Source organism: Onychostruthus taczanowskii, unplaced genomic scaffold (assembly GCF_017590055.1).
Source record: "Onychostruthus taczanowskii isolate IOZ18803 unplaced genomic scaffold, ASM1759005v1 scaffold106, whole genome shotgun sequence".
In the NCBI taxonomy this organism is placed as follows: domain Eukaryota; kingdom Metazoa; phylum Chordata; class Aves; order Passeriformes; family Passeridae; genus Onychostruthus; species Onychostruthus taczanowskii.
In genome coordinates, this window is record NW_024497186.1 from 595,901 (window position 1) to 617,340 (window position 21,440).

Genomic DNA, 21,440 nt, shown 5'->3' on the forward strand with positions numbered 1-21,440 from the left:
TTAAAAAAAAAAAAAAAAAAAAAAAAAAAAAAAAAAAAAAAAAAAAAAAAAAAAAAAAAAAGGGGGGAAGAAAAAAAAAAAGCAGAAAAAAAGCCAAGTGGCTGCCACCACCCTGATCCCTTTGGAGCCCAGATTCCTCCCAAGCTCTGAGCCCTTCCTGGGCCCTGTTCCCTTCCGAGCCCCTCCGAGCCCCCGTGCAGCATGCAGGTGTAAAAGAGTTCTGCTTTGTTTTAATACCTGTTTTGTTGTTTTGTTTTTTTTTTTTTTCCTCATCTGGTTTATTTTAACACATCACGATGTGTAGGAATCTCTAAATATACCGCAAATATAAACAAAACAAAAAAAACAAACAAACAAACAAACAAAAAAAAAAAAAAAAAAAAAAAAAGAGAGGAAAATATATAATATATAACAGTAGTCTAAAACATAAAGTGCACGGCAATGGCTTTGCACGACTCTACACGGCCGGGGGGCCTGGCAGGGGGGAGAGGGAGGGTCCCACCCCCCCGACCCCTCATCCCACCCTTCCCATCTCAAAATTAAAAACAGAATCAGTGTCTTGATTGGCAAAGAGTGATCGGGGGGAAGGGGGCAGCGTCCTGGCAGCCGCAGAGTTCAACTTCCAGGTGTCTGATGGGGAAAGTCTGGCCACTGCAGCTTTGTGTCCTGGCGCTGGCTGGAGCAGGGGTGCGGGGAGGGAAGGGAAGGGGGGCTCCTTGGTTGGTTTCTTCTGGTTTCCTTTTGGATTGCAAGCACAGTCCAGTCCCAGGAGAGAGGCAGAGCTGGGGCAAGGAGGGGGACACAGGCTGGCCCAGGGACACTGTGGAGAGAGAGAAGGGAGTTAGGGATGGCAGGGCTGCCCAATTTGGGGTGCTGGCTCTGCTCCTGCCCTGCACCCTGCCCTGGGAGTCCCTCTGGCACCCTGGGATGGGAGTGAGGGGCCTGGGATCCCTGTGCTGTCCCTGGAAGGTTTTAGGGGCTCCCACAGCACGTGGTCCCTCAGCCAGGTGAGCCCAGGCACCAAGGAATGTCATTTATGGCAAGGAGAGGAACATTCCCTTCCTTCAAAAGCTTTCTGGGCTAAGGTGGGGGAGTGACCCAGCCAGGCTCGGGCAGCCCTCATGGAGCTTCCCCTTCCAGCAGACGCTGAGCAGGAAGGGGCAGGAGGAGCAGCAGGTTCTGGGGAGCCCCATCCCAGGCTCCGGCTGCACTGACTCCCCGCAGGTGACTCACTGCCCCCATGAATTAAAGATGGAGCTGCCACAGGCCTCTGACAGCTGCAGGGGGAGGATCCGGCTTTTATTTCGGGCTTTTTTTCACACCACAAAGCTGGTCGTGATCCAGGAGATAACAGAGCTCAGCCCCAGCAGCGCTGTGACGAGCATGAGGCCGGGGGCGGATGAGGCTGAACATGAGTCACTGCTGGCTCCGTTATGAATGAGGGGTGGGAAGGAGGGGACAGGGCTTGGAGCTGGGGAGGAAGGAGCCGGAAGGAGGGGGGGAAGCAGGGAGTGGGCTCAGCTTCCCCTGGAAGTGGCCTGGCCATGGTGACACGGCCACCTCCTGGGCCAGGGGCAGGTCCCATGGGGACACCCTGGGGCTCAGCATCCCTCTGTGCTCCCCAAGTCCAGGTGAGGCTGGGAGCAGGACAGAGGGGCCCTGGTGGCAGGGAAAGGGGGTGTCATGGCACAGCTTAGCCACAGCCCAGGACGGGAGAGAGATCACTACAGCACCTCTCACACGGCAGGGCAGACTAGAGCAGAGCCAGGTGGGCACAGAAGAGCATGGGGGGGGGTCTCCCCTGTGCTCTGCACCCCCAGCACCACAGGAGATCCAGGAGATCCTGGCTACCTGGGGATGCTCAGGATCCAGACTACAAAACACCCCTCAACTCCCTCCCCTTGCCCACGGCTGGGGCAGGCTCAGATGTCCCCCCCGCTCCATCGGGCAGACCCAGGCGTGCCCCAGCAGTACCTGGGCAGAGCTCACTGCTGCTTGCAGGTGGAGAGCTTGCGGATCTTGCTGCTGGCAGAGCAGGCCTTGCGGGAGGGGTTGGAGGAGGCGCTGGCCCGGCGCTCGCCCTTGGCCCTGGCGCTCAGCTGCCCCGGCTCCGTCCCGTTCATGCACACGGCCTTGGGCAGCCCCTTGCCGCGGCTCTGCCCGTTCTGCCCGGCCTCCTCCTCAGGCACCTGTCCTGCAAGGGAACGGCCATGGTCAGGGGGGTGGCAGCAGACCCGTCCCAGGGCCCGGGATGGATCCTGCTCCTGCGGGAAATCCCAACCTGTTCCTGCGCCTGCCAGGAGAGCAGGAGAGGGATCCCCAAGCCGGGATGTGCAAGGCTGGGAGCCTGAGACTGCACCTCCCTCCTTGCTCCCCTCGAGGACTGGTTTGGCCCCTGTTCCCACAGCACAGACACAGTGTCCCCTGCTTCCTGGACTGTGTGCCCTGCCCCAGACCTCAGGCAGCAGCCCAGCTTCTCTGAGGGGCAGCAGTGGATGAGGTCACTCCTCTTCTCCTGCCTTCTCTGCAGGTCCCAGCCCCAGGTGCCAGCCTGGGGGTACCCAGGGGCTGGGTGTGCTTGCAGAACGGGGCAGCACAGCCTCTCCTGGCAGGGCTGGAGTTCAGCTGTGTCACTGTCCCTTGAGGGAACACCCCATGGGTGCCATCAGCCCTTCTCCCTCCTCAGCTCCTTGTGACTCAGCAGAGCAGATGAAGAGCCATTTCCAGAGGCATCTCCTGCTGCCACAGCCAGGGTTTGGGTCACATCCCCTCACTCGGGGAGTGACAGAAGGATGTGGCTGCATCCTGGGTTGCTCCCACCGGGAACACAGCACAGCCCCCAGCCCAACACAGGCTTCATCAGCCAGCAGCTTCATCAGGCTCCTGGCTCCCCCCCACCGGATCCAGCCGAGGCAATTTCCTTCCAGCAGGAACGTCACGCTCCAGGGCCCTTCAGTTATGACTCAGAGGTTTGAGTGGAAGCAAAGGCTGTAAGACGATTATGTATAATTTTCTTTAAAGGATGCTCAATCCTTTCTCTGCCAAGGCCGGGCGGGACGTCAGCTCCGCTTGCGCCAACGATCACCCCACTGCTGGAGCTGGGGGGGACACACAGGGCTGCTGGGAGAGCTGCTTCTCCTCTGGGGGAGCACAACGGGGGTCCCACCTCGGACCCCTATGCCTTGCCACATCACCCCTGGCCACTGCCAGAGATGGGGAGGGAGGGGAGGGTGTATCCTGGGTTACACATGCGATCCATTTCCTCCTGGATCTCCCCCTGTATCCCTCCCAGTGGCTCCCAGCTCCCAGTCACTGGCTTGGGGCTGCTTACCTGAGCACTCCTCCACGAGAACAGACAGGGACTGACTGACCAGGGACAGCTCCTGGTTCCTGGCACCCAACCCTGGCACTGCTGGAGCTGGTGGCACCTGCAGTGCCCAGCCTGGTACTCCAGAGCAGCACAGCTCCCGGCCCAGCCCAGCTCACCACAAGGGATTGTAGTGATGGGGGTGCCCTGGCACCCCCCAGGGCATGTGGCAGTGCCTGTGGCACTCTGGCAGTGACTGGCACAGCAGGAGGCTCAGGAGCACAAAGCTCATGGCCCTGCTTATGGATTCCTCCAGTGCCTGACTCCTCTGGAGGGGTGATGCCTGGAAAGGGCTCAGGGGTCCAAGTTCTAGAAGAGAAACACGGGTCCCAGAGCCTCCAGGTATGGGGATCCCAAGGGTCAGGCTGCAGCCCCAGCCCAGCACTGCCTGGCTGCAGCACCCCAGAGCTCCAGGTTTTTCATGCCATCCCTCCATCCCACCAGCACAACTGCAGAGCCTCAAACAACCCCATTCAGAGCAAAGCTGAGCACTTCTTCCCCTCCCTCGGCTGAACTCGGGCCAAGTCAATTAACATTTCTGACTGGGGAGGGAAAAAGAATCTATCCAAACAGCTCACTTGTCTTTTGTGTGACTCTTCCCTCCTCCCCTCCTTCCCTGCTTCAAAAGCACAGTCCCGGGAGTCTATTATGGATATCAAGGAGGGAGGTGAATCGTGAGCTAATTTTACCTCCTTCACCAATGACAGTTGCTGACGTTCAAATTAATGAAAATAAAAATTCAGCACGGGCTGAAGTCTTGGCAACTGCTGCCCCCGCGGAACCGCTGACCCAGCGCTGTGTCTGCCCGAGCAGCTCCTGCCCACCTCACCCTCACCACCAGCAGGGCTAAAAATAATATAAATAAAGGGAGAGCTGAGAGAGGAACCAGGAACGCGGCTGGCTCATCCCTGCTCATCTCTGCCACCCCTCACATTCTTAATGGCTCCGCATCCAGCTCATTCAGGCACCAAAAAAGGTTTCAAAATAACACCGCAAAGAGCCTTTGAATTGCTGTTTGTCAGACTGAGCACACAGGCACCGTGAGCAGCCAGGACTGGAGCTTCTGAGCCAAGCCTGGTGCTCAGGAAGCTGCATTCCTGGCTGTATGTTCCAGCTCAGACTCAAAAACCCAGGAGCAGGTGCTGCAGGATGGGGCTGCAGCAGAGGAAGGGTTAATGTAGGACAGGAAAGAGCAGAGCTCAGCCTCTAGACCCGAGGCAGCACAAAAGCACCAAGCAAGACCAGGATGATCACATCCCTTCACTGCACAAGAGCAGGGAGAGGATTCTGCCTCCAGGCCACAGCCATCCTCTCCTCCATCCTCTCCTAGCACTTCCCTGGATGGGATGTTTAACACCGATTGAACCAAGGGCTTGGAACATTTACATCTCCCCACAGAGCTGCATGAATCTTTAAATAACCCTTTAAAAATGAAAGCACTTCCTCAAAGCCCCTTCTTCCTCTGAAGAACACAGGATTTAATGAGGTTTCCTCTTTCCCCCCCCTCAAACCCAACACCCACCCCCACCCATGAGTCACTCACACTCCTGCTCTGGCTGCCCAGCAGAGCCACAGCTGAGCTGATCCCCCATGTACACAGGGGCTTTTAATTCATATTTTAATATGGGATTGCTGCTAGAAATGCAGCACTGGACAGGTTCAAAGGGATGATGCAGGAAGGCTTTGGTGGAAAAAATTCACATTTATTCCCTCTGCATCTGCCCCCACCTCTGCAATGCCTCACAAACCCACCCAGGGTCTGTGCTGGGACCCTCCTCATCCTGCTCCTCCCACAAGTGTGTTCCCAGTGTTGAGGGGATTCCTGCCCACCACAAACACTGCACATCCCACCTCACCAGCCTCTCTCATCCTTTAGGTCTCTAATCCCTCTGAAACAGCACAAGTTACATAGAGAACATGCAAGATCTTCCAGTAATCTGCCTGTCATCTGCCATGACAGCCCTGATTTGGGTTTAAACAACTGCTGTTTGTATGAGGAGGGTGAAATTCCTGGTGTCAGTGCTCCCAGTGTGATCTTTAACCTCAGACACCTGCCTGCATGGGGCTCACCCTGCTGGGCTGGGATGGACATGGAGCTGGGGAGCACTGGCAGTGGCCAGACTGGGATGGACATGGAGCTGAGGAAGGCAAGGACCAGGCTGGGAGCAGTTTCCCAGCATGCAGGGGATCCCCCAGGTGTGCCACATACCCTGAAGGCAGAGGAATTTCAGGGCTCTGTTCGCAAATAACTCATTCTAGCAAAACTGGTCCAAGGAATTAACTGTGCTGAACAGCAGAGTCCAGCAGCAGCTGTTCCTGGGAGAAGGGAAGAAGCTGGCACAGGGGTCACACTGGGATGGGCATCCTGGTTGATCAAATCAAGGACTGAGGAATCTGGAGCATCATGGCTCACTCACACCATTCTACAACCAAGAATCTCCTCTGCTGAAAGTATCATTCAGACCTTGAGGCCTTTCCTAAAAAAGCTTTAAACACAAAAAATCCCCCAAAACCACTTCTCCCCTACCTGGTACTGTGAAGTCCTGAGTGTAGATGATATCATCTTCAATGTCATACAAGTCATCATCCTCTTCCTCATTGTAGCCATGCAGATCTTCCAGGTAAGGCACCGCCGTCATACTCCTCCACCTGTCCTTTGTCTCGGGGCTGGGAGGGATGGGCACCAGCGCCTCTGCCTGAGCGTGTTTCTTCCTAAACCAGCTGCAGAGAGCCCAAGGGCAGAGCTGGGTCAGTGCACAAGGCATGCAGGAGTCCTCCAGTGAGGATGGCCCCAGCCCGCCTGAATATTCTGAGCTGGGAGCTCCACCCGTGCCAGGTCAGGGGAAAGCAAAAGGTCTGGCCAGGTGTCAGTGCTGGGTTGTGCTGAAGGACATGCTGGGAATAGGACAGGAACAGAGGGACGGGCACAGAGGGCAGCTCAGCACCATTCTCTCCATCACCAACTCCAGCCCAAACTACCTGTAAGTCAAAACATTGCAGCAGAGCTGCCAGAGCTCCTGAGTTTTATTATCCAAGCAAGCAGGACAGAAGGAACTTCCCCTATCCTGAGGCTGATCCAGCCCAACAGACACAAGTTAGCAGGATCTCAGCTTAGGAGAGGGGCAGTTACTGCAGCAGTCTCCTCTAAAAGCCAGTTTGCACCAAGACCACAGCAGAAATGCTTCTACTTTATCTTTTTATCCCCCCCGTCTCAAGGGACTCCTATCACCACCAAACCCCGTGCTGCCATCTGGCCAGGAAAGGATATTGTCTCCGAAAGCTGTTCCTAATCAGATCAGGAATCCAGCAGGCTGCTTCCCAGCAGCATCCCAGAGCCAGATGGGATAAACCTCTTAGGTTTTCATCGTACTCCCATAGCAGAGCTCTGACTCCAGACTGTCTGGGACATCTCCCAGTGCTGCATGTGGGCACCCAAAGTTTCCTGCAAGGCTGCTGGAGCCTCCACACTCCCAATGACCCCCTAAATGCGGGTGGGAGCAGAAGTTCCTCCAGATTCAGGTATCTCTAACACAACTTTCCAGCCCACGTGAGCCTGATGGGACACAAGTGCTTCCCACCCTGCAGTTGGCATCTTGTAACTCCTGGCCTCCAACCACGGAGGAGGGCCTGAGCCAGCCCAAGAACTCTCACCAACCTGAGCCATCTGGTTTTTATCACCCCAGTTCCAAATTCCTTTCAGGAAGCAAGGCTGAAGGCACCTCCTGCGCAGAGCTGTAATTATCATTTTGTTCTAGTCTTACACTGCTTTGACAGTCGGCCTAAAAAAAAAGTGGGATTCTAACAAAACTACCAGGAAAAGCGAGGAGTGAGGAGATAAACAAATGGAAATGCAGCTACTGGGACAAATCAGGCAGGATTCAAGGTGGGGGTGAATTCTCATCCATAAACTGCTTCACCATTAGCATCTTTAAACTGTTTTCTCTGCAGCAACAGAGTTTTGCAGCCCCTCGTCTGCAGGGAGGAAGGTGTTGTTTGTGGAGAGGGACAGGAACTGCTTCAGATCTCATCTGGCAATTGTCACCTCTAGTCCCTGAAGGGCACTACAGGAGTTAAGCAAAGCCCATCCCAGCTGCTGGACCAGTGTCACTCGATTCTGGCCCAGGGCCCTTCACAGATCCCATGGATGGCTTCCTCGGTGGCATGGCACACTGCTCTCCAATGGGATCAATCCATTTCTCTCCCTTCATTGAGGAAACGACTGCCAAGACAGCAAATCCAGCCTGGGCTGATCCAGCCTGGCAGCTTCAGCAGCACAGGGGCAGAGGAACCACCAGCAAGCAGCTGATTTTGCCAGGGGCACTGGGGCTTGAGGGATGCAAACTCCACACCAGAGACCTCGGGAGAAGGGAATATCCAGGACAAATGAGATCAGAGTGATGGCTGTTGAAGGGAGAATTTTAAAGGGAAAAAGCCTGGAAATCTATGGCAACTGGTGTTTTTATTTTGCTGTATTTCAGCTCTGCCTCACTCTTCCCTCCTGTCCTACTTACCAGGAGAGTAAAAATAGGTTTTTATTAGCAGCAGAAACCTGAATCACTGTACTCCAGTCATTATGCTTCCATCCTCTGGGAGGTGATTTCAAACACTTGCATATGCATATATGGTAATGAGGATAGACAGTGAAAAGAGAAATCCATTGAAGTTCTAAGAAAAATCAAAGACCTCTTGGAAGGAGCCTTGAGCAATTCTGTATGGAGTAGTGGAGTATTTCCTGGCAAGGATTTTCCAGCAGGGACAGACATTTTGCTTTCTGTGCTGGTGCTGGAGGTTGTCACTGAAGATTTGCTCTTCAGCTGAGTACCACTGGCTTTTGAAACATCCTGATCTGCCTCAGGAAGCCACTGCCTGAGCCAGAAAGCAGCACAGCCTGGTCAGTGATGGCCATGAGATAAAGTCTCTCCTCAACCCTGCCCTCACCACCACCCAAAACATGGGCTGGGTCAGAGCCCTGCTGATGAGTGCCCTGTTCCACCAGCTATTCCCAGTTTCAGGGCTGTTTTCTGAGCCAACTGCACTGGCACACACTCAGTTACCTGGTGCTCGTGGCAGCTGCTTTAACCTTGAGGGCAAAGAAAAGATCTTGGATCTCAGAAGCGCCCCTTGTGCAGAACATCCCCCTGCAAGAGGCAGATTCCTCTCTGGTCTATGTTTCAAAGGGTTGGGAGTGGCCTAGAAATGCTTCAGAATGAAGGCAGCAGTAGTAAGGGATTATTTCTCCCTATTCCATGAGCTGATTGAGGAGCCTGCAAAGCTCAGAACCCCCAGCCAGCAGCAGCACAAGCGTTAATTGTGATCCTGCCAGGCAGAAGTGGCCAGACAGCTGCTGTCAGCCACAGGCAGATAAGCCAGCAAGGGTCAAGGACTGAAGGAAAAGAGGAATCTGGGTTGCCCGGTGCTTAATGAGCCCATTTGGTTTGCAGCTCCCAAGCTCAGATCTCCCTTCACAAGTCCTCCCTCTGCTCTTTTCAAGTCCTGGTATAAGCAAGGTTAAAATAAGAATCTTGTAAGCACAGCTGCAGCTTTCCAACACTCCCAGCTATTCACTTCCCATTTGGGTCACAAACATTGCAGTTGGCTTGGTTTGCACAGGGATGGTTTTCTCTGAGAGCAGATGCCAAGCTGCAGATCCCTGCCCTGCCAGCCAGGGTCAGGATGAGCAATTCCACCTCCTGTGATGCCATGTAAGGGCCTCGAGCTCCCTGGAAGGTCACTGTCACCACAAGCAGCAATGAACAGGGTTCCAGTTTAGCTCAGCTCCCTCACAGGCAATTGTGGAAGGCACACAGTGTCCCAGGGAAAGGCAACACACACACACAGCAGTGCTCCTGCAATCACTGCTCCAGCTCTTGCTGGATCAAGAGATGTCCAAGCTCTTCAGTCAGATTCAGAACAAACAAAAGTATGAAAACAGCAGCTTCTCCCAGCTGGTGATAGGACCAAAGGTAGCAGGGATGGCTCAGACTCCTGCAAGTTCTGGAGATTCAGTCCTTTTAACACAACATGTTACAAAAATGATTTGCAGAATGCGGGTAAAAGAAGGAAACATCCCTTTCCATGTCCTGCCAGAGGGCAGGAAAATTGAGCCAGGTGCCTCAGGAAGGAAGAGGAATGCTTCTTTGTGTCCTGCTGAGGGAAGATCACTGCCTGGCAGTACAGAGAAGGGAAAGCCCACAAGTGCACAGGCAGCAGCAGAGGCTCAGAGAAGCCCCTCTTCTCCCTCAAACACAGCCCAGGAGCGCAGGCAGCCCCTCAAAGGAGCCCTCAGCAGCACCACACAGATTTCCAAGGGGTTTGGTACCCAGCTTTAAACAGCACAGCATCCCAGAGCCACACTCCAAACCCCACAGGAGCTGGGGAAGGCAGCACAGCAGCTCCAGGAGGGCAGGAGGAGACCCCAGGCTGCAGGTTAATTTGCACCTCCACTAACAAAAAGTGGAAGTGCCTCCTCTCTCGTGCTATGAACTCCTGCAATCGGATCTGCGCCTGAACAAATTAAGTGTGACACTTGTAGAGAGGGAAGGGAAGATGGTTGCCTTGGAAACAAGGGACAGAGGTAGAATTCTGCATCCACTTCATCACTTTAAGTGCTGCAGCAGGTCAGTGAATTAGTAACAAAATGCAGTGCATGAGCAGGAAGTCCTCCAGCAAAAGCACAGGGCAGAGGGGAGGTGGTGGATAATCCATAGGGAGGAGGTGGAACTCCCAAACTCTTGGCAGCTTTTCCTCCCTGCCCTACAGTTCCCATCCCAGGAGCACCAAATATTCACAGAGTTGAGCTATGAGCGCTGGTTTTTCACTGAACATCATCCCACTGAGATCCTTCCAGGGAAAGCAGGTTTTCAGGCTCTTCCACTGCTACTTCAGGGGTCGGTTTCTGGCAGCTCCTAAATTCTGAGACGACAGGCTGGGAGAAGTTTAACTCATTTCCATTTCCAGCTCCAGGTCTGCTCTGCACAGACTGGGTTGAAGAGAGCAGCATTTTGCTCTGTCCCACTCCACTAAAAGTGCAGAGACAGGAGTTTGATGCAGTTCAGCTGCAGGAGTGAGGAGGGAGGAAAGCAGCTGGCAGGGATGAAACTCAGCAGACTCTTCCTCCAGCATTCCTTTGCTGCTGCAGGGCAAAAGCATTTGGAATAGCTGACAGGAATGATGGGAGGAATGGCTGGATTACCATTGCTGGGCTGCCTGGATGCCTTCCCTGCCTCCTGCAGCTCTGCTGCCTATGGAACAGCACTCTGCTCCTTTGGTGCTTTCTCAGTGCCCCTGAGCCACAGATTTTACCCCTGATCCCACTGCAAGGGCCTTTACACTTTATGGAAGGGGAAGTGGGGAAGGATGGCTCCTGAGCCTCAACTCTGTGGCTGCAGGACACTTGCTCTGTGATGCTTCCCTTGGGATCACCCTTACCACAGGGCAGGGGAACACAAGCCTGGCCCAGGAGCCTGAGTGCAAAATCACTGCCTGGGGCCCAGGGGCTGCTCCTGCTGATTTCAGAGCACTTTGATGATCCTGACTGTCCATATGAGTGAGTCCCCAGGAAGAGCAGCTCAAAGACATAAAAGGAGACTTCCAGCAGCATGGAAAGGCACAGGGAGATTCTGGTTTGAGATGGGATCCATCCCAGCAGGGCAGCCTGGGGAAGCTCCTTGATGTTTTTCTGGTTTAGTTCCTGTCCTTAGCACATGTTTTTGGGGGGAGGAGTGTAGAGAAACCCACAATCATTAATGATTTACTCCCCCCAGTACATGAAATCTAAGGGTTCTAGAAATCAAATGTCTTCTTACTAAAGTGCTTTCCCAAACCCCTCTGCCAATACCCTGCCTGCTGTCCTGACTGCTGTGCTCCATTTACAAAAAAAAAAAAAAAAACAGGGTCAGGTTAAGCATCAAGGCTAAGCTTCTATTTAAAGAAAAAGGCAGGAGAACCAAGCTCTGGATTCTTTAGCACAAAAAGAAGCTAGACAGACACATCCAAGGCCCAGGCCACAAGCTCTGCTGTGCTTGATGTAATTACTAGATGCCACAGCAGGAGGAAGGAGGCAATTACCAATAGGGGAGAAAAGCCTGTTAAGAAGCACTGGCTAAGCTCACACAAAACTACTAAGAGCCTAAGCCTTGGAAATGCTCCTGGGTTTGCAGGTAGAGCCTTTCCTCAGCCCCTCTTGGTGCTGTGGGATGAAAAGCCTCGGCACAGCAGCCGAGGAGCTCGGTGGCTGCCCTGTGCCAGAGGTGTGCTCCAGTTTCTTCAGCTTTCTAACTGCAGGTCTCTCTGGAGACCCCTCTGTGCTTCCAGCTGGGCAATGCTGACACAAAAAATCACTGCCACGTGGAGGAGGGCAAAATGGAGTATCTGGAATTGGGCAACCAGCTCAATCACCTGGCAGTGACCCACAAGGGCCCAGGGCAACTCCTGAGCTCAGGGGTGGCCACTGCAGCCACAAGAAGGGAAGTGCTTTTAGTGCTTTTCTCAACACCTGCTGATGACTCCACAGACTTAATTCCTGCTTCTTTGTAGTGCTTCCTGACAAAGCATGGCAAGCTGATCCCCTCTGGTCATGGCCACTGGTACTGGGAGGCACGTGCAGGGAAAGGCAGCCTCGAATGGAAGATGCCCAGAGCCCCAGAAACAACCCAGGCATGGGGCTGGCTACTACAGAAGAGTCACCCTTACAATTAATTAATCACCTGGGAAGCTCCATAAACCCTGCCCTCCAGCTCTGCTTGCACCCTCCAATCCCTGTTGGAGCTGGTCCCATTTGCTCCCTGCAGAACCCCAGTGCACTTCAGGCCTCTCAGGTTCTGGCTGAGGCTCCTTGGGCACCTCCCAGGGACTGTCACCTGACAGCACATGGCTTTTCCAAAGACACAAGAGGAAAGCAGTGCTGCTCCTGCAGCATGGAGGGGGCTCAGCACCAGCCTGGATCACATCCTTGCTTTTACAGCTCCCAAAAGGATGAGGGCAGGCTCAAGGGCCAAGCAGCTGCAGTCCAGAGGCAGCTCTGCCTGTCCTCAGAAGCACTTCCCATTCCAAGAGGAGATAAGCTAATGCAGCCTCCGCAGTGAAGCAGCCTCATGATGCTTTTTGTTCTTGTACTTTTATCCGCCCAGGAAATCTCTGCTCAGAGCCTGCGTGTTCAAACAGATCCTTAAAAAAAAACCCTCAGTGATAACGGGGCATTTCCCCCCCTGACTATGGCACGGAAAATGGGGAGGATATGGGGGAGGGAGGACTGTGATATTAAAGAGAAAGAAAAAAAAAATTTTCCTATTGTCCTGGAATGCTTTTCCACATGCTGACTCCATATGGAGCAAATACCAGGGGATATTTCTGTCCCCAGACTGGCCAGAACTAACACACGTTACTGAACAGTCCTACTATAATAACACAGCTTTCAGGACCTCCTGTTCTGCTCCATTAGTACTTGCTGGCCTCTGGAAAAAATTATCCAGAACCCTTAATTATCCAGAAGCAGGCACGCCACAAACAGACTTCCAACATATTCCTTATTTACTGGTTAGCAATTCCAGTGCTTCACCGGATGCTCTAATAGGAGGAAAAAAGCCAAGTGGAGGTTGCCAGAGCCCCAGCAGAGCTGGAGGAAGGAGATCTAGTGACTTCCATGTGTCTGCTGTCAAAAGGAAACAAAGTGAGAGCAGGAGCACAGGTAGAGGAGGAGCAGGAAGAGAACACTCACTTGTGCTGCCTTATCTGCTGTATTGAGAACCTCTTGGCTGGGTCGTATTCAAGCATCCCTGAAAAGAAGAAAAAAGTCCAGCTGTGATCACAGACACTCTCAGCTGAGTCAAGCCAGGAAGCACAAAGCTCTGCTCTTCCCTCCCCAACAGCCATGCTGTGTCCAGTCCTGGTGGCTCCAGGCTACCAGGACTGGATGTGCTCCATCAGCCACAGGAAACTCAGCATAAAATCCCAATCCCATTGCTGAGCTGGTCCAGTCTGTTCCTCAGCTTCCCACCTGCAGGTACAGCCCATCCCTCCCTTCCAGTGCAGGGACTGAGGCTTGTCCAGCCCTCAATCACAGCTCCAAGAAACTCTCCAAGCAAAGAACATCAAGATTTTACATTTCAGAGATAATTCCATTGAACATCCTCCATGGAAGAGCTAAAGCCTCAGGCACAGCATAATTCCACTTGCTCAGTATCCCAGATCCTCTGGTCTAGTGGAATTCTATTCTGAGGTGCAGCAGGGGGAAACCAACAAAAAAACCTCATCCTGCTGCTCATCCCTGTGCCCTGACCAGGGCTTGGATTTCTGGGATCATCTGCTGAGGTAGCTGGGGTGGGTGGTGAGCAGAGCAGGGACAGGAAAAACAGCTCATCCCTATTCTCTCTGGGAGAAAGGGAGGTGGATTCCTTAAACAGTCTCCTGGGATGCCCACACTGCTCCACTGCCTTTCAGAAGCTTCACAACTCAGTAGAAGGGAAGGAGAAAATTTTGCCATATTCTTCAGAAATGAACCAATAGAACCCTGAGAGTTTCATCCAGCAGCATCCAAGATATTCTCCAATGAAGGTTCCAGGAATATATTCACCTACTGAACATGAACAAAGCCTCATGGCTGAACACCACAAGGAGTTTTTCTTTTACTGGATGACCTCCTGTTGCTCCTGAAGCACCTGCACTGTGAAGTCTTGAACAGGTTAGATGAAGAATGAGGGTTTGGAGATGGGTTGGAACAGGAGGAACCCAGCAACAGCAACAAGAGAAGTCTGGGAAGCAGCACTCACCGTCAAACAGGAATTCAGAAAGTCAGGACAGGAGCAAACAGTGCAGAGTGCTGGGGAGAACCAGGACAAGGACACTGAGAACACAAGGTGGGGGATACATCTGGGTGGACACTTGGGAAGAGAGGGCTGGAAAGACACATCCTAGTACAAGTAGGAAGCTGCAAGGGCCTTGGAGGTGAGAACCTATAATTCAAAGGTCATGGAAGAGATAAATCACCACAGAACATGTGATACCAAAAACTGCTCCAGAACATCTTCCCTGTCAGTCTGTTCACATCACATCAGATCAGGACTTGGGCAAAGAGGGGGAAGAGGACAGTACAGTGGGGAAAGACTGAAGTTATTTCACCCCCAAAACCCAAAATACACTTTGCCCTGGCAATTTGGGAAGGTTTATCCATGCTAGTGACAGCATTAGGAGCTTTAAGGCAGATGGGATCACTACTGATCCACATGACATCACATGGAATAAGTTAAAGCAATCCAGGAAGAGCTCTCCAGGTCACAGGTCAGGTCCCTGGCCCAGGAATTTGAAGCACTGGAGTCCTCAGAGCCCAGTTCCTCCGAGTTTTGGATTGTTTGGACTGGGTTTTGAAGGCCTCTGAGGATGGAAACTCTACAGCACCCACTCACCCCACCCTGCCACTGCAACCTGTGCAAGAGCTCAACCCTGGCAGCAAAGGAGTTTTCTCACATTCAGATGGAATTTCTCCTCACATTACAGAAAAAGAAAGAAGTTCAGAGGGGAAAAAACCCATCCATCCCACACCTAATTAAAGAACCTATTAATAAGTTGATCAGACAGTTTCACAGCTGAGCTTCCCAAATGAGTTGGCTTTTTTTTTTCTTTTTAAGAAATAGGGCTGCAAAGAGCTCTCACGTGAAGATTAGGGGACAAGTATTGGTCAGGTTCTCTTATTAATGTTGTAAGAAAGAGGGAAGTCAGGACACCACCCACTCCCCCCCCTTGATTTATTTAAAAAACACACTTCAAGGTGTTTTTGGAATTTAAGGCATTTACCAGATGAAACCGGTACAAGCAGGAGAAGAAGTTTAAGGTAAATGATTAAAAGAGCAGTAGTCACAAACAGCCACAGCACAGGGAGCTGCTGCTCTTAAGCCATTAAAAAGGCAGAAGGAAAATAATCAAGCTAAAGGAATTTTTACTTCAATGAAAAATGACCACATTTGGGGCAACATTTGAAAGAAAACAGAAAGTGTCCTCACTGAAAATGTACATTCATACATTCAGCTCTGAGTCACTCGTGGCAGCTCTGTGGCTCAAGTCCTGCACTGAAGAGAGGCTTCAGCAAGACAAAACATCATGTTCTATTCACCAGGCAAGTCATCCTGGAGCGCCTGCCCGCAGCAGCCGCCGCTTGCGGCCATTTAGGGTAAAGACTTCCCTGGAGTTTATCTGCGAGCAGGGATGGGACAGGCTGTGCCAGGGAATGCTTCAGGAGGCCCAACTCTAACCTCTGCTCCCTGGTATTCCCAGGGGATTTGCTGTGTGCATACAGGGGTGCCACAGAATCACCGAGTCCAACCTGCGGCTGATCCCCAAATTGTCATCCAGAGCAGAGGGCTGAGTGTCATGTCCAGGTGTTCTTTGGAGACCTCCAGGGATGGGGGTTCCAAACCTCACTGACAACCCTCTCCATGAGGAAATTATTCCTAGAGTATGCAGTCCCCTCATGGAGAATTATCAGGTATTAAACTGCTAAGAACAGACACCACACAGTTGTGCCCAGACAGGGGTATCGTGTCCTCTGCAGCACATCAAGTTTCAAAACCCTTGCAAATCACATCAAGTGACAAGCCAGAAAATGGAGATCATGGATCTGCTCTGAGTTCCTCACAACCCCAGCCCCTACACTCAGTGATCCTGGACAGGCACAGCTCCAGGGCAGAATTCCCGGAGTTCAGAACACAGGACAGTCTCAGGTGTGGGACTGGAGAAGCAGGAAAAAATCCAACAGCAAGATTAACAGACTCAACCTGGACTCCACTTCAGTCTCCAACTTGGATCAACATTTAACAACCACTGTAAAAGCAGTGTGAGGCCAATCTGTAAATGAGGCAGGACCTTCTCCCTCTCCCTGCACTCAGCCTGCTGTTCTGGTCACAAACTCCCTCTGCAGGCAAATCTTGAGCCTGTGATCTAGGCCAGGCCTCTGGAAGGGCACAGACAGCCCTGGGGACCCCTGCCACAGCAGAATTAAAGCACCCCACTGTCACCAGGATGCATCCTCTCACTGTCCCAGCGAGGGAAGGTCATGCAAGGGAGAAAACAAACTGCTGAGGATCCAACCACCACGTCCCAGCTCTCAGGGCCTGGAAATCAATCCAGATGCTGATTAATGCAGAGCTGCAGCCTCAGAGCTTCCTCTTCCAGTAAAAGTCTATTAGACCAGGAGGAGGAAAGCTGACCTTGTGCATTTTCCTGGTCCAGAAGCAAAGTGCACAGGAGTTGATAAGCCATGGGCAGATGCTGCCAGAAGAACCTTAGGACTATTTATAAACCCTTCTACTCTGACACATCTCTCTGTACACACAAAACAGCACCAGCCCTTCTTCTTTCCATCCCTGAAGAGTACAAATAAAGCTTCATCCCTGATTAGGGAGACAAAATGAGGAGCAGCATCCCAACTAATCTGGAGGATATACTGTCATGCGAGTCTCTTTACAAGCTAAATACCACTGAAGCTTTAAGTCCTCTAAACTCTGCTGTTCTGGAAAAAGGGAACAAAGATAAGAACAAGCTCAAGGGGAAGAAAAAGTAAAGACATACTACAAAAGTAGTCAACAGAAGAACAAAAAAACCTTACAAAGTGTGTTTGTGTTTGCTTCACAGCCTGGCTGTGGTGCCTGTGGTCAGCACAGCCCTGGCAGACAGAGGAAATGAGCACTTTGCTGAACTGAATTCTGCCTCACTCAAACCCAGACCAGGCACTCGCAGCCCTGTGAGGGCTTTTAGAGCCTTTCAAAGCAACACAAAGATGAGACAAAACCACCAGAGCGACAGAGCTGAGCTGGGGGTGTCTGTGCTGCTCACACAAACACAGCCACCTACACTATCTGATCCACAGGCAATGGATTCAGCTCCAGCCTGCTGCAGGAGGAGCAGGCACTGATCAGGAAATGCAGATGTTCTGGAGGAAAAGCAGGAACTAAATAAAGCAGCCAGGTTTGTCACCATAGCTACGTGGTGCCACGGCTGCATGGCTCAGCCCTGGGCTTCAGCAGATGCTGGGGAGCTGCTCAGGCTTCCAGAGAGGCAGAGCTGGAGCAATCCCACCCCAAAATTCATCCCCCTCAAGGCAACCTGGCATGCTGACCGCTGGAAAATGTGTCTCACAGCAAGCAAGGGGAATATCAGAAGGTTATGCCAGCTTTTGCAATGTAGCAGCTTGTACACAGCAAGATGAGGAGTGGAAGACTGTTCTCAGATGGGAGAGAGGACAGGAAAAGGGATCCTTAGGGCTCCTCACTGCCCTGAAAGAACGGGGTCCAGTCACCTCCTCCCAGACAAGCTCCTCTCCTCACCAAACCCACTTGACTCCCACCTCTGTGGTGCACAAACACAGAAGGGATGCAGACAAACAAACAGACAGCAGTGAGGATGCAGAAGGAGACTCAGGTTGTAAGAGATGGACAAAGGGCACCAGATTCAAGGCTCCACCATGTAAAATCAGGCAGAGGGAAGAGTAGGTAATTCTGGCTCCAGATCTCACGCAGGGGTGGGAAGAGAACTAGGAGGGGAGTTATTGTGCTAATGAAGCACAAGATTTTAAGCTGTCAATATCCCCAGCACAGGAAAAGAGAAAACTGCCACGCTCCTTTTCCCTGGGGGAAGCACTAAGTGCAGCTGAGAGGTTGATCACAAACCTCCAAGGAGTTCTGCTGGATGCTTTAGGAGAACTGCTGCCGGACCAACAGGACTGCAGGATCTGCTCCATTTGGGCAATTCCCAGCTCATTAAAAGGCCACGTTAGGAGTCAGCAGCCACAAGCCAAATGCCACACGGAGCTCAGGCCACTGTTCCCTGGGGCTGGCAGGTACAATGTGAAGCACATCAGGCCACGAGCAGCCGCTGTGTCAGGCTCAGCAGAGCAGCCAGATCCCGGCTGTGCCGAGCGCCATTGGAAGCGCTGCCTTATGTAACGCCTTCGGATAGCTGCTAAAGCTGGCTAATGCTTTTGGAAACACATGGAAATAACTGATTTCATCATTGGCACGGGGCCAGGGAAGCTAAAATAACCTCCGAGGGGGGTTGCGGGGGTCTGGCAGCTCCTTGGTGCCGAGGGGCCGGGGGAGCCCCGGCGGCAGCAGCGGAAGAGCTCGGACTGACAGCACCACCTGCCGCCAGCACGGCCGGCACCGAGCCAGGAGCCAGAGCCCTCCACCGAGCCGGGAGCCAGAGCCCTGCCCCGAGCCGGGAGCCAGAGCCCTGCCCCGAGCCGGGAGCCAGAGCCCTGCCCCGAGCCGGGAGCCAGAGCCCTGCCCCGAGCCGGGAGCCAGAGCCCTGCCCCGAGCCGGGAGCCAGAGCCCTGCCCCGAGCCGGGAGCCAGAGCCCTGCCCCGAGCCGGGAGCCAGAGCCCTGCCCCGAGCCGGGAGCCAGAGCCCTGCCCCGAGCCGGGAGCCAGAGCCCTGCCCCGAGCCGGGAGCCAGAGCCCTGCCCCGAGCCGGGAGCCAGAGCCCTGCCCCGAGCCGGGAGCCAGAGCCCTGCCCCGAGCCGGGAGCCAGAGCCCTGCCCCGAGCCGGGAGCCAGAGCCCTGCCCCGAGCCGGGAGCCAGAGCCCTGCCCCGAGCCGGGAGCCAGAGCCCTGCCCCGAGCCGGGAGCCAGAGCCCTGCCCCGAGCCGGGAGCCAGAGCCCTGCCCCGAGCCGGGAGCCAGAGCCCTGCCCCGAGCCGGGAGCCAGAGCCCTGCCCCGAGCCGGGAGCCAGAGCCCTGCCCCGAGCCGGGAGCCAGAGCCCTGCCCCGAGCCGGGAGCCAGAGCCCTGCCCCGAGCCGGGAGCCAGAGCCCTGCCCCGAGCCGGGAGCCAGAGCCCTGCCCCGAGCCGGGAGCCAGAGCCCTGCCCCGAGCCGGGAGCCAGAGCCCTGCCCCGAGCCGGGAGCCAGAGCCCTGCCCCGAGCCGGGAGCCAGAGCCCTGCCCCGAGCCGGGAGCCAGAGCCCTGCCCCGAGCCGGGAGCCAGAGCCCTGCCCCGAGCCGGGAGCCAGAGCCCTGCCCCGAGCCGGGAGCCAGAGCCCTGCCCCGAGCCGGGAGCCAGAGCCCTGCACCCAGCCCGGGGCCCTGCACCGAGCCGGGAGCCAGGGGCCCTGCGCCCAGCCCGGGGTTCTGTACTGAGCCCTGCAGAGCTGACACGCTGCCAGCAGAGAGGCGCTCAGTGCCCCCCCAGCCCCTCAAAACCCCACAGAGCACAAGGACCAGGAAAATCAATGTGAAACAAGACAAACATCCTGCATCTGGTGGCTGATTCCTCACAAAGAGCTGAAGAGAAAGGAGAGGATGAGCCTGTGCTGGGGAGCACAGCTGCACCCAGCTGTTCTGCTGCCGAGGAGGCACTGGGAATACTGGTCAGGCTCTCCCACAGGCTGGAATCACATCCCAGCTCCTGCCAGAGACTCACCAGGCTGCCTGCTCTGTACAGCACAACTGCTGCCCTGCCTGATCACTCAGCTTCCACAGGCAGAGACTCTTCAGCACTAAACATCAAGCTGCTGATAAGTGATGGGAATAAAAAAAAATCAAAAAAACCCCCAACTTTCTCCACACAAAGTGCCACTCTCGTGATCCTGTCCCAGCCCTGCTGTGAAACTGGGCACCTGCTCCAGTATCCTGCAGCTCTGAATTTGGGGGGAAGGAAACAAATGGGACTTGAGAGGTTGATGAGGAGGGACAGCAGACCCAAGTACTCAGCGTGCGACATTAGGGAAAGCCTGGACACAGCATCTCAGTGCTCTCACTGTCCAAACCTGCATCAATGCTATTACGCCATTTTAAATTTAACCTCTTGTGGGCTTTGTCTTTAGATGTGAAAGCTTCTCAGAGCACAGGAAGCAATGCAAGAACCAACTCTATACAGCAGTGGCTGCAAGCTGTGCAGGGCGTTAGTGGATCTCAGGAAAACACCAGTGCTGGAGATCTGCCAGAGTCTTGTGAGGCTATAAGTATAACCTCCCTGACTAAAAGGATCCCGTATCCCCACAAGACACTTGGAAGGAAGCTCTGGCACTGTGCAAGCTGAGGAGCTGTTGCATCTATAAATGTTACCCTTTTGGAACCAGCTGGGAAGACTCACCTCTCAATAAGTCTGAGAGTGGAGGACCACAATCCTCTGGAATTGTGTAGTCGCCTTTCCCGATGTTTTCAAATAATTTATAGATATTATCCCCTTCAAAAGGGTACAGACCCGTTGTGATGTTGTATCTGTGAAGGCAGAAGGAGAAGCAGGATGAGAAGCAGCCCACAGGTACTCAGTTCTTACCTGACTACATAAGCCAAAAGCAGCCAAGCGGAAACCAAAAGAGGAATATTTGGCATTATGTGCAAAACCTCTTTAAGTTTACCCTACCTTCATCACAGTCTGGGACAGTAAAAACTTAAAAATAAATACTGGAGATACTTGTGGTTTCTGTTACTGCCCTGGCTGTGCCTCTGGGAGCTGAGCAACAGCTGCAGAGTCACTCATGGAGAGCAAAGATCCCCTTGTGCAGAATTACAGGTACTTTGGGGAGCACAAACCCACCCACAGGAGTGAGCAGCACCCCCCCTCTCAGCTCCCCCCACCACACAACAGCGGTGATGACAGAGCTGGGCCAGGACTGAGCTGAGGGTGTCATTAGTTGTGAAGTTCCTGGGGGTTCCTGGGCACTCACAGTGTCACCCCTGCAGACCAGATGTCGACTTTAAAGCCTGAAAAGGTGTCAAGGCCATTGGCAATTTCTGGGGGCTGGAATGCTGGCGACCCTTGGCTCGTCCTGCACGTGTCGTCCTCCGCAAACGGATGCAATGCCTGAGGCAGGAGAGACCAAACAGTGTCAGGCTTCCAAGGGAAACAAACTGTGACTCTTGGAAAAGTTCCACCTGGGAAACAAAAGGAGAAAACTCCTCTACTGAACATTTATAGATGATAAGATCATGCCACCACAGCAGCCACACGCCACAGTGACAAATCTTGCACCTCTCCTACCTAAGACAGTCTCCATATAAAAAGAAGGATAAGGTTATGCAGCTCATCCCCATTTCCCCCCACTTTTGGGCTCATCCAAAATTGACATCTTCCTTCTCTGTGTTTCCTGAGCA

General features: G+C 53.5%; 1 protein-coding gene across 1 annotated transcript in view; it reads right to left on the reverse strand.

Moving 5' to 3' along the window:
- Positions 1–253: 253 nt before the first annotated feature.
- Positions 254–21,440, reverse strand: part of STK11 (serine/threonine kinase 11) — a 32,410-nt gene continuing 11,223 nt past the window's right edge. Inside the window, exons 5-10 of the mRNA XM_041416057.1 lie at positions 21,014–21,150; positions 20,437–20,564; positions 13,083–13,140; positions 5,895–6,088; positions 1,975–2,194; positions 254–820 (exon numbers count right to left, since the gene is read on the reverse strand). Coding sequence (XP_041271991.1) covers positions 1,986–2,194; positions 5,895–6,088; positions 13,083–13,140; positions 20,437–20,564; positions 21,014–21,150 — 726 coding nt within the window. The 3' untranslated portion in view covers positions 254–820; positions 1,975–1,985. The remainder of the gene's footprint in view (positions 821–1,974; positions 2,195–5,894; positions 6,089–13,082; positions 13,141–20,436; positions 20,565–21,013; positions 21,151–21,440) is intronic.